Raw genomic sequence first — 12,500 nt, 5'->3', positions numbered from 1 at the left:
GTGGAGGAGGAAAGGGGGAGGGGGAGGAGGAGGAGGAGGAGGAGGAGGAGAGGAGGGAGGAGGAGGAGAGAGGAGGTGGAGGAGGTGGTGGAGGAGGAGAGGTGGAGGAGGGGAAGGGGGGAGGAGGAGGAGGAGGGAGGAGAGAAGAAGGAGGAGAAGGAGGAGGACGAAGAGAAGAAGGAGGAGGAAGATGAAGAGAGGAAGAAGAAAGCAAAGGAGAAGGAGGAAGATGGGGTGCAAAAGGCGAAAGAGAAAAAAGCAGGAGGAAGATGAGGGGATAGCGCCGACGAAGACGGGGAGGAGGAAGAGGAGGAAGAGGAGGAAGGAGGAGGAAGGGAGAGGGAGGGAGAGGGAGGAAGGAGGAGGAAGGAGGAGGAAGGGAGAGGGAGGAAGGAGGGGAAGGAGGAGGAAGGGGAGGAAGGAGGAGGAAGGGAGAGGGAGGAAGGAGGGGAAGGAGTGAGGAGGGAGAGGTAAGGTTAGTTCACCAATGCCACTGAAGCTCTATTCAAAGGAAAATATAATGTGATATATAAAGCGAACACAAATCTCTTAGCAAACATTCTAAGGCTATTGATCCTCTTCCCCATCTCCCCTCTCCTCTCGCTCCTCTCCCCTCTCTCCTGTCCCCTCTCTTCCCTTTCCCCGCCCTTCGTTCTCTCCTCTCTCCTCTCTGATCTCTCTCCGCCCTTCGCTCTCTCCTCTCTCCTTCTCTCTCTCCTTCCCCTTTCTTCCCTCTCTCTCCTTCCCCTTTCTTCCCTCTCTCTCCTTCCCCTTTCTTCCCTCTCTCTCCTTCCCCCTTTCTTCCCTCCTCCCCTCCTTCCCTTTCTTCCCTCTCTCTCCTTCCCCTTTTCCCCTTCTCCTTCCCTTCTTCCTCTCTCTCCTTCCCCTTTCCCCTCTCTCTCCTTCCCCTTTCTTCCCTCTCTCTCCTTCCCCTTTCTTCCCTCTCTCTCCTTCCCCTTTCTTCCCTCTCTCTCCCCTCTCTCCCCCTTTTCCCGAATAACCATGTTCCTTCGGCCAGTGTTGTTCGGCTAATGTTTGTCGGAGAAAAAGGGAGAGAAGGAGAAAGGGGGGGAGATGGAAAGAGACAGAGAGATAGATAAATAGATAGATAGATAGATAGATAGAGATAGAGATAGAGATAGAGAGAGATAGAGATAGATAGAGAGAGATAGATAGATAGATAGAGAGAGAGAGAGAGAGAGATAGATGTAGAGATAGAGATAGATAGAGATAGAGACAGAGACAGAGACAGAGACAGAGAGAGAGAGAGAGAGAGAGAGAGAGAGAGAGAGAGACAGAGACAGAGAGAAATAGAGAAATAGAGAAAAAGAGAAAGAGAGAGAGAAAGTGTCCGTCGATGTGTTTGTTGAGAAAAGTGAACGGAAAAGAGAGACTGTACCATCTTTATTAGAAAATACACACACATCTTTTCATCCATTCAATCTGGCTGCTGTTTTTATTGGTTTATTTTATTTTTTTTGTTTTTATTATTTATTTTCATTAACTTATCTGTATAGGGATGCCAATGGCTTAGGATTACGATGAATTGAACTCCGCGGGGAACCAGAACACGAAGGGGGAAGAGGGGAAAGGAGAAAAGAAAGGGGAAGAGGGGAAAGGAGGAAAAGAAAGGGGAAGAGGGGAAAGGAGAAAAGAAAGGGGAAGAGGGGAAAGGGGAAAAGAAAAGGGAAAGAGGGGAAAGGAGAAAAGAAAGAAGAAGGGAAAAAGAGAGAGAGAGAGAAAGGATGTAAAAGGATATGGAAGGGGACACCGAGAAAGGATGTGGAGAGGGAAAACAGAAGAAAGAGAAAGAGAGTGGAGATGAAAGAGAAGGGAGAAGATGGAGACGAACGGGGGAGAAAGGAAAATGAAATAAAGAGAAGAAGGTGTGAGACGAAAGGAGAAGAAAGGAGAAAGAGAGAAGAGACAAAGAAATAGAATCATCAGAGAGAAGAGAGGGAAGGAGAAAACAGAAATAAACAAAGGAAGACACAGAAAAGAGAGAAGACAGAGAAGATGAAAGGGGAGTCAAAGAAAAGAAAGAATATAGCGAAGAGGGAAGAGGGAAAGGACGGAATGAAGGAAAGAAAGGAGATAATGAGAGGATTTAACAAGTTGATTCATTATCTCTTCAGGTTGCAGTGTTTCTTTGATTGTGCAAGTTGACTGTGCAATATTACAAGTTACACTATACATCGGCGCAGAGAACAGTGTGGACATGGCGCTTAGTGTTCCTAAAACAGCCATTAACGGTAAAAGAATATATATATATATATATATATAATATATATATAATATATATATATATTATAGATATAATATATATATGATATATATATATTATATATATACATATATATATATATATTATATATATATATATATATCTATTATATATATATATTGCTTTTTATGCCGACGGAGATAAGGACGAAAATAAGGTGATGAAAGCAGTGCCAAGAGACAATAATGGCGAGATTAAGAGTGATGTCAGGCATTGTCGATGTCTGTTTGTGGGGAGGGGGGGTGTAGATGGGTGGGAGATGAAGGGGGAGTGTAGATAGGGTGGGAGAGGGAAGAGGGGTGTAGATAGGGTGGGAGAGGGAGGGGGAGTGTAGATAGGGTGGGAGAGAGAGGGGGTGTAGATGGGGTGGGGGAAGGAGGGGCGCCGGGATGGTGGTGAACGGGGTGGGTGTTATCATAGTCACGCTCCAGTGCACAAGATGGGCGGCGGGCCAGAAGCACATCGTAGGAGGAAGAGGGAGAGGGAGAGGGAGAGGGAGAGGGAGAGGGAGAGGGAGAGGGAGAGAGGGAGAGGGAAGGGAGAGGAGAGGGAGAGGAGAGGGAGAGAGGGGAGGGAGATGGAGGAGAGGAGAGAGAGAGAGAGAGAGGAGAGAGAGAGAGAGAGAGAGAGGAGAGAGAGAGAGAGAGAGAGAGAGAGAGGAGAGGAGGGAGAGAGAGAGGGAGGGGGGGGGAGGGAGAGGGGGAGGGGGAGGGGGGGGAGAGGGAGAGGGAGAGGGAGCAGGCAGGAGGTTGAGACGGATAGGATAGAGGGAGAGGATGGAACGGAGGAGGGAAGGAGGGAGAGGATGGGAGGGAGGAGGGTAGGACGGAGGGAAGGGATGGGTCAAGAGGGAGGGAACGGAGGGTGGGACGGAGGAAGGAGAGATGGGACTGAAGGGAAGGAAGTGAGAGAGAGAGAGAGAGAGAGAGAAAGGTGGAATGGAGGGTGGGGATGGGACTGAGGGAGAAGATGGAACTGAGGGAGGAGATGGGTCTGAGGGAGAAGATGGAACTGAGGGGGAGAGGGAGGTAAAGGATGGGACGGAGGGAGAGGGTGAGACGAGGAAGGGAAGGGGTTGAAATGTAGCGACGAAGGAGGGAGTGAGGGTGAGGGGGATAGAGCAAGGTAAGCGTTGGAAAGCAGAGATCGAAGAAAAATGTTGAAGATAGGGTGAAAGAGGATGACGGAAGAGATGGAGGAGGAGGAAGAGAGAGAGAGGGATGTGTAAAAGAGGGGGGGTGGGATGGACGAAAAGGGAGAAAGGGAAGGAAGTGAAAAATAAGGACAAAGAGGAGGATGAGTGGAAGGGTGACGGACGACAGGAGAAAGGGAGATGGGATATAGAAGAGGGAGAAGGAGAGGGAGAGGATGAGTGTAGGAAAAGGAAGGGGGGAGATATAAGAAGACAGGGGGGCTGACCCAAAAGGGGAAAGGGGGGGTAAAAAAGAAAAAGGCGGGTTGAAAGAGGGATAACAGGAGGGGGGAAGGAGAAGGAATAAGGGAAAAAAAAAAAGAAAAAAAAAAGGAAAAGGAAAAGGGAAAAAAAGGGGGGAAAAAAAAAGAAAGGAAGAAAAAAAAATAGACAAAGGAAAAAAAAAAAGAAAAAATATGAAAGGGGGGAAGAAAAGAGGAGAGAGGAGAATTAAAAAGGAGAAGGGAAAAAAAATAAAAAAAAAAAGGGGGAAAGGGGGGGGAAAGAAATAGGAGGGGGGAAAAAGAAAATTAAAGGGGCAAAAAGAAAAAGGAGAGGAGGGAAAAGATAGAAGGGGGGGAAAAAGAAAAAGAGGAGGGGGGGGAAAAGTAAGAGAGGGGAGAAAAAAAGGGGAAAAGGTGGGGGGGAAAAAGGGGGAAATTAAGGGGGGGGAGTGAAGGCGGGCCCCCCATGGGTATCGCCGCCCCCTCAATCCCGCCTAAAGCCACCAGAGGGCGATTCCTCCGCTCGATCAGCGTTGCGTCATCGAAGATCAGAATGACATGGCCTTTATTTTGTCTTCTCTTTTTTGTGGTTTTAGTCTTTCCCCCCTTTTTTCTTCTCTTCTCTCCCCTCTTCTCTATCTCTTTCCCCTCTCTACTCTCCCCCTTCCTCTATCTCTCTCTCTCTCCCTCCTTCTCTCCTCTCTCTCTCTCTCTCTCCTCTCCCCCTCTCTCTCTCTCTTTTTCCTCTCTCCCTCTCTCTCTCCCCCTCCCCTCTCTCTCCCTCCTCCCCCTCTCTCCTCTCTCTCTCTCTCTCTCAATCCTTCTTATTCTCATAAATAAAAAAACAAAAAAACAAACAAAATCAAAAACGCGATCCCCATAACTCCCTTTAAGCTATTTCCGTTAATTTCCTTTGTTTCATTTCTCGTCTACGTGAAAATTTTAAAAATAAAAAGAATATAAAATTTTTGATAAAAAATAGAAATAGAGAGAGAGAGAGAGGGGGAAGAAAGTATAAAGAGAGAGAAATAGAGAGAGGAGAGAAAGAGAGAGAGAGAGAGAGAGGGGGAGAGAGAGAAGAAGAGAGAGGGAGAAAGGGGAAGAGGAGAGAGAGGGGAAAAGAGAGAGAGAGAGAGAGAGAGAGAGAGAAGAGAGAGAGAAAGGGCGAAAGAAGAGAGAGAGAGAAAAATGGGGAAAGAGAGAGAGAGAGAGAGAGAGAGAGAGAGAGAGAGAGATAAATAGAGAGAGAGAGAGAGAGAGAGAAAAGGGAAAATCAAATTTTTTTTTAAACCATAGCAGTCGGAAGAAAAGGAGAAAGCACAGTCCTCGCGGTCTGATGACTGTGACCGGATCCTTGTCTATTGAAGCTGCCTGTCCTCTCCTCCTCTCTCTCTTTCTCTCTCTCGTTTTACCCTTCTCTGCTCCTCCCTTTTGTCTTCTTTTTACCCTTTTTTTTTCTCTTCTACTTTTTTGGAACTTTTTTTTTCGTTCTTCTCTCCATCTCATTCCCCTCGTTTCTTCCCATGTTGCTTCTCTTCTTTTTTTCCCCTCTCTTCCTCTCCTACTTTCATCCTCTTTTCCCTCACGTTCATTCTTATTCTTCTTCTTTTTTTTTTGGCTCTTTTCTTCTTTTTCCTATTTCCACGTCTTTCGCTTCTCTTCTGCTTCTTGTTTTCTTCTTCCTCTTGTTTTTCCATCTTTTCTCCTCTTCTTCCTCTATTTTCCCCTTTAGCCTTTTCCCCTTTTTTTTTCCGTCTTTTTCCCTTCTCCCTCTTATCCTTATTCTCTCTCTCCTCGTCATTTTTCCTCTTTTCTCCTCTTCTTCCTCTATTCCTCATTCTGTGTCTCCTCTTATTTCCCGTCTTTTCTCTCTTTTTTTCATCAAAGAGAAGATATTTCGAGGATGAAGCGAACACATGGCTTAGGCTTATTAAATGCAATTACTGCCCCCTCCATTTCCATTACTATTATTATTATCATCTTTTTTTGAGGGGAAACATGATCTTTAATTACACACACACACACACACACACACACACATATATATATATATAATAATATATATATATATATATATATATAAATAAATATATATAAATATATATATATATATATATAATATGTATATATGTATATATGTATATATATATATTATATTATATATATATATATATATATATATATATATAAAATATATAAAATATATATATATATAATATATATATATATATATATATATATATATATATATATATATATATTTATTTATGGGGGGGTATTACGAGAAAAATGAAAAGAAACAGGCATTTAATATTGCAGTTCAGTCGTATAGCGTTTGCATGTCGAAGCTAAGTCAGTTATAAGACTATTATATTTTCTATATATATTTCTATATATATTCTATATATAGTGTTCTTTTCTTAGTTCTGCCTTTGTTATCCTTCCTTTCTCATTATCTTGCCTCTTATTATCCCTTTCTTCCTCCCTTCCTTTGTTCTTCCTGTTCTCTGTTTCCTCTTTCCTTCCGTCTAACTTCCCCTTCGGTCTTTTCTCTTTTCTTCTCCTCTCTCCTTCAAGCATTATCATTTCCTCTCCTCATTTCTCTTGTGTTTCCTTTTTCATTCCTTTTTCTTCTTCTTCTTTTCTGACTCTCCACTTTAAGCTCCTTTTCCTCCTTACTTCCCTCTTTCCGTTCATTTCTTTTCTTATTATCTCCCAACTTCTCCTTTTCCCTTTTCCATCCCTTTCTTCTTTTCCTCTCCTCCCCCTTTTCTCTCATTTTTCCTTTTCCTTCTCTTTCCTCTTTTCCCCTCCTTTCCCTTACCCCCCCCCCTTTGTTTCCTAGACTACCCACCCTGTAGTCCTGCACCCTACCTCTCCCTACCCTCCTCTACCCTTCCCTGACCTTCCCTGGCACACCTTGACCCACCCTGACCCTCCCTGACCCTCCCTGGCCCACCCTGACCCTCCCTAACACACCCTGACCCTCCCTGACACACCTTGACCCACCCTGACCCTCCCTGGCCCACCCTGACCTTGTCCTAACCCCACCCTGACCCTCCCTAACACACCTTGACCCACCCTGACCCACCCTTGACCCACCCTGCCCCCCTGACCCACCCTGACCCCCCTCCCCCTTAATCCTCCCTAACCCACACTAACCCACTCTACCCCTCCTTACAACTCCCTAACCCTCCCTCTCCCTCCCTAACCCAACCTAACCCACCATTTTCCCCCACCCTACGCCTCCCTAACCCTTCTTGACCCTCCCTAACCCACCCTAACCCACCCTCTTCCCACCATTTTCCCCCACCCTACCCCTCCCTAACCCTTCTTGACCCACCCCAACCCACCGTAACCCACCCACTTCCCACCCTCAACGATACCGGCCACGTCAGCTCTGTGTCAGGCACGTCAGAGCGGAAACGAGATGCTGCTGACGCCAAGCTTACGACCATAGAGCTGAGTTTCCTTTGCCACGGGGAAGAGGGCGAAGAGGAGAGAGAGGAGAGACAAGGGAGAAGGAGGGAGGCGAAGAGGAATGAGGGGAGGAAGGAGGGAGGCGAAGAGGAAAGAAATGAGAGCAAGAAAAGAGGATACAAAGATGGAGAAAGATCACAGAGAGAAAAGGAGACAGAAAGACGGTTATTATTATTACTGTTATTATCATTATTATCGTTACTATTATTGTTATTATTACTATCATTTTTATTATCGTTATTATCATCATTATCATCATCATTATCATTACCATTATTATCATTATTATCATAATTATTAATATTACTACTACGACTACTATTACTATTACTATTATTATCCTCATCATCATCTATCATCATCACTGTTATTTGTTATCAGCGTCATCATTATCATCACCATCACCACCATTCCAACACTATCACTGTCATGACTGTCATCACTAATCCCCGTCACCATACCCACACCATTAACAAAATAATGGACATATAAGATAATGAGAATGTAAGATAGTGGAAATATAAGATAATGGGGATATAAGGTAATGGAAATATAACGCTTATGAGAATATAAGATAATGGGAAAATAAGCTAATGAAAAAATAAATGCTAAAGGCATGACCCCACGACCATCAAAGAGGGCGGGAGGAGGAGGGGGAACACGTGCTTGAGGGGGTGGGGGTGGGGGGTAGGGGATGAGGGGAGAAGGTCAGCTGAGGGAATCCCATTGAAATCAGAGATGGGCGTAATGGCGTGTGCATCCGGAAGAGAGAGAAAGAGGGAAGAAAGGAGAAGGAGAGAGGGAGACGGAGACGGAGAAAAAAAAGGGAGGGAGGGAGAGGCATAGGTTAAGGAGGAGAGGGAGAAAGAGAGGGAGAGAGAGGCGAAGAGGGAGAAAGAAAGAGAGGGAGGGAGAGGCGGAGGTTAAGGAGGAGAGGGAGAAAGAGACGGAGAGAGAGGCGAAGAGGGAAAAAAGAAAGAGAGGGAGGGAGAGGCGGAGGTTAAGGAGGAGAGGGAGAAAGAGAGGGAGAGAGAGGCGAAGAGGGAGAAAGAAAGAGAGGGAGGGAGAGGCGGAGGTTAAGGAGGAGAGGGAGAAAGAAAGAGAGAGAGAGACGGAGGGAAGGAGAGAAGGAGAGAAGGAGAAAGAGATGGAGGAAGAGTACTAGAGGAAGAGCAATGATGAGAGAAGAAAGAGGAAAGAGAGAAGAGCAAGCGAGAGAAACAAGAGGGCAAGAGAAACAAGGAGAGAGAGAGACGAAGAAATGAAGTAGAAGAAGCAAAAAGACGATGGAAAACATAGAAAGAGGAAAAAAATAAGGAAAAAGAAGAAAAGAGGAAGAAGGAAAAAACAAAGCGATGAAAAAAAAAATGAGACAGAAAATGGGAAAGAAAGAAAGGCGAAAAAAAAGAAAGCAAAGAAACCGAGAAAAAAATTACAAACAAAGAAAACGAAGAAAAGATAAAAAATTGCAAACAAAGAAAACGAAGAAAAAAGAAAAAAATGACAAACATTAAAGAAAACAAATCTCCAACGAAGGAAAGGAAAGAAAAAAAGGAAAGAAAAAAAAAAGCGGATGAAAAGCATCGGACGAACAGAAGAAAAAAAATCATCCCCCCCCCAAAAAAAAAAAAAAAATCAAACCCAAACCAAGAAGAAAGAAAGAGAGAAGAAGAAGAAGAAGAAGAAGAAGAAGAAGAAGAAAAAAAAGAAGAAGAAGAACAGAGAAGAAGAAGGAGAAGAGAGCAGAGAAGAAGAGGAAGAAGAACAGAGAAGAAGAGGAAAAAGAGAACAGAGAAGAAGAGGAAGAGAGAACAGAGAAAAAGATGAAGAAGAAAAAGAAGAAGAAGAGGAAGAGAGAACAGAGAAGAAGAAGAGAGAACAGAGAAGATCGCCGTCTCCGGTTCATTAGCTAATGGGGAGCGTAATGGGAGCTCGTCGGCGGCGGGAGCGGATGCGCGTCGACGCCGCACAACACAGCGCCGAACAAATGCCTCAAAATGACGACCGATATTTGATGTGGCAAACAATGGGCGGGCGAGGGGGAGAGAGGGAGGGAGGGAGGGAGAGGGAGGGAGAGGGAGGGGAGGGGAGGGAGGGAGGGAGGGAGAGGGTTGGGGAGGGGGAGGGAGAGGGAGGGGGGTGGGGGGAGTAGGGAGGGGAGGAACAGGGTGGGGGAGGGGAAGGGAGGGATGGAGCGGGGGAGATGGGGGGAGGGAAGGGAGGTGGAGGCAGAGGGGAGGAGGAAGGAAGTGGAAAGGGGTGCAGATGGGCGAGGGGGGGGGAGGGAAACAGAGAGGGAAGGAGGTAGGGCGAGGGAGAGAGGGGAGGGAGGGAGAGGGAGAAGAGGGAGGGGGAGGGAGGGAGAGGGAGAAGAGGGAAGAGAGAAAGAGAAAAAGGGGAGAAGAGAGGGAGAGAGGGGGATGAAAGTCTTTAGAACACCGGGGAGGGGGGGACGGAGGAGGAGGGAGAGGGGGAGAGAGCGTCTTTGAAACGCTAGAAGGAGAAAGAAAAGAGAGAGGGGAAAGGAGAGAAAGGGGAGGGGGAGGAGAAGGCCCGCCGGAAGGGGCTTGAGTCACGGAGGGCGTTTCGGGAGAGTTAATTGCCAAGGAATGTTTCTTGTTCTTCACGGAGGAGAGTATGCATATAGGCCGGGGAGGGGGGGAGGGGGGAGGGGGGAGGCTGCATTTAGGAGAGGATGGATGCGGAAATACGCTGTGTAGACGGGCATACATGCACACACCTACACACAACACACACACACAGGATGTGTATGTTTATGTGTGTGTGTGTGTGTGTATGTATATATATATATATATATATATATATATATATATATATATATATATATATATATATATATATATATATATATACATATATATATACATATATATATACACACACACATAAACATACACATCCTGTGCATACTTCAACCACAAAATTCTTAAAAGAAGACGTCTGTCAGACTCACCTGTCTCGGGGGACTTCGGACTGTGTTTTGCTGTGAAAGAGAAAGAAAAAGGAAGCGTCAGTCTCTGAACACGAGGGATATTTGGCTCATATTTACGGGAATTCCTGTGAAAAAGGGATGACTATTGTTCAGCGATGTGCGATCGGGTAATATACAGGAAAATGTTTAATATTATGCAGTTGCGTGATTTCCACGGATACCATTCATTTTCAGGTGTGTCTATCAGATATATGAATGTTTGATAGTATTGATTATCGTGCTTTATAATATACATGTGTGTGTGTGTGTGTGTGTGTGTGTGTGTGTGTGTGTGTGTGTGTGTGTGTGTGTGTGTGTGTGTGTGTGTGCTGTGTCCGTGCGTGTGTGTGTGCGTGCGTGGTGGTGTGTGTGTGTGTGTGTGTGTGTGTGTGTGTGTGCGTGTGCGTGTACACATATGCGTGTTTGTGTGTGTGAGCTTTTTCTCTCCCCTTTTCCCCCAACCCTCGCCTCGCTCCCGCCACCCTTTCGCTCCGCCGTCGAAAACTTCCCTTAACTCGGGCAATAGCGTCATGGCTGGATACGCCTTCTACCTCCCCGCTCGGCTGCTCGGACTTCATCTTCATCCCTCACCCGCCGCCGCCGCCGCCGCCTCCTCCTCCTCCTCCTCCTCCTCCTCCTCCTCCTCCTCCTCCTCCTCCTCCTCCTCCTCCTCCTCCTCCTCCTCCTCTCCTCCTCCTCCTCTCCTCCTCCTCCTCCTCTCCTCCTCCCCTCCTCTTCTTCTTCCTCCTCCTCCTCCTACTACTACTACTACTACTACTACTACGCTTCCTTTTCCTCCTCCTAGTCCTCCTTCTCCACATTCCTACTCTTCTTTCTCTTCCCCTTCTTCTTCCTCTTCCTCCTCCTCTTCCTCTTTCTCCTCCTCCTCATTCCAAAATTCCTCCTCTTAATTTCACTCTCTTCCTACTATCTCCTCCCATCATCATAATCCTCCTGCTCATTCTCTTTCTTCAATCATTTCGTCATTTTTCCTTATTATCATGATTTTTCCTCGTCCACCCTCCTCCCTGTTTATCGTATTCCTCCTCTCATCTCTTTCTCATTATATTTTCCTTTCTGATGGTCTGTATTTTTGTCTCTCACTCTTCTCATTCTCTCTTAATTCCCTTCTTCCATCTGAACGAGAGAAAGCCTTGAAATGGGAGGAAGAATAATTGAGTGAAAAGAAAAGGTAGGGTAAAGAAAGAAAAGATAAAGAGGGAAGGAGAATAGAGGAAGAGGAGAAAGTGACGATGGAAACAGGAAGGAAAGAAGGGAAGGGGAAATAGATGATGAAAACAGGAAAGGGAATAGAGGGAGAAGGGACAGTGACGATGAAAACAGGAAGGAGAAAGCGGTGATGAAAGTAGGAACATTGGAAAATGAAAAGAAGAGAGCAAAAGAAAGAAAAGAAAAGAAAAAAAGAGATAAACAAAGATAGGCAAAAGAAATCAAAGGCCTAGGGACTGACAAAACAATAAAACAAAACAAACAAACAAAAAACAGAAAAAGCGAAGAAGATAGGAACGGGGGGAGGGGGAGGGGGATGGAGGGGACGAGGGGAGAAGAAAGAACAGAAATAGAGAAGAGCGATGAATAACAGAGGGGAGGGGGGGAGAGGGAGAAGAAAGGGAAGGGAAGGGGAGGCGAAGAAAAGGCGGTGGGAATCGACAAAATCGCCCTGTGTTGTAGCATTTGGTATCCCCGGTATTGACGAAGACATTGACAATACCACAGTCGATCCCGGGTAGATTAAGCTTTTTTTTTTCCTTTTTTTCTTTTCTTTTCTTTGGTTATTTATGTGTGTTTCTTTCTTTTTCGTTTCGGTTTATTCCCCGTAATATCATTTATTTTCATTCTTGTTTGTATTTTTTTGCTTCTTGTTTTTGTTTTATCTTTTATTTTATTTTTCTCCATACGATAGTCCTTACTCGTCGGCGGTTAAAATCTAAGTGAGAGAAATCCATGTTTCATTTACTTTGTTTTCGCTTTCTTGCTTTTCCTTTCCCTTCCCTTTTCCTTCCCTTCCATTCCATTACATTCCATTACATTCCCTTTCCTTTCCTTTCCTTTCCTTTCCTTTCCTTCTCTTCTCTTCTCTTCTCCTCTCTTCTCTTCCCTTCCCTTTCTTTCTCTTTCCCCTTCCTTCCCTTCCCTACCCTTCCCTTCCCTTCCCTTTCTTCCCTCCATTCCCCTTCCATTCCCTTCTCTTCCCTTAATTTCCCTTAATTTCCGTTAACACTCTAACCTACCCTACCCTCTCCTCCCTTACCCTCCTCAATAAAACTTCTCACTCATATAATCTCCCCCCACTTTTTCCCCTCTATC

The 12,500-nt window shown here is 45.4% G+C and overlaps 1 protein-coding gene across 1 annotated transcript in view; it reads right to left on the bottom strand.

The window, feature by feature from the left end:
- Window positions 1-12,500, bottom strand: part of LOC119578450 (vesicular glutamate transporter 1-like) — a gene marked incomplete at its 3' end in the record, with an annotated part of 199,181 nt that overhangs the window by 113,249 nt on the left and 73,432 nt on the right. The window contains exon 3 of the mRNA XM_037926032.1: window positions 10,155-10,184. Coding sequence (XP_037781960.1) covers window positions 10,155-10,184 — 30 coding nt within the window. The remainder of the gene's footprint in view (window positions 1-10,154; window positions 10,185-12,500) is intronic.

Source organism: Penaeus monodon, chromosome 11, assembly GCF_015228065.2.
Source record: "Penaeus monodon isolate SGIC_2016 chromosome 11, NSTDA_Pmon_1, whole genome shotgun sequence".
Classification (NCBI taxonomy): Eukaryota; Metazoa; Arthropoda; class Malacostraca; order Decapoda; family Penaeidae; genus Penaeus; species Penaeus monodon.
The sequence above is the reverse complement of the archived record's forward strand: the minus strand, read 5'-3'. Positions and strand labels throughout refer to the sequence as shown.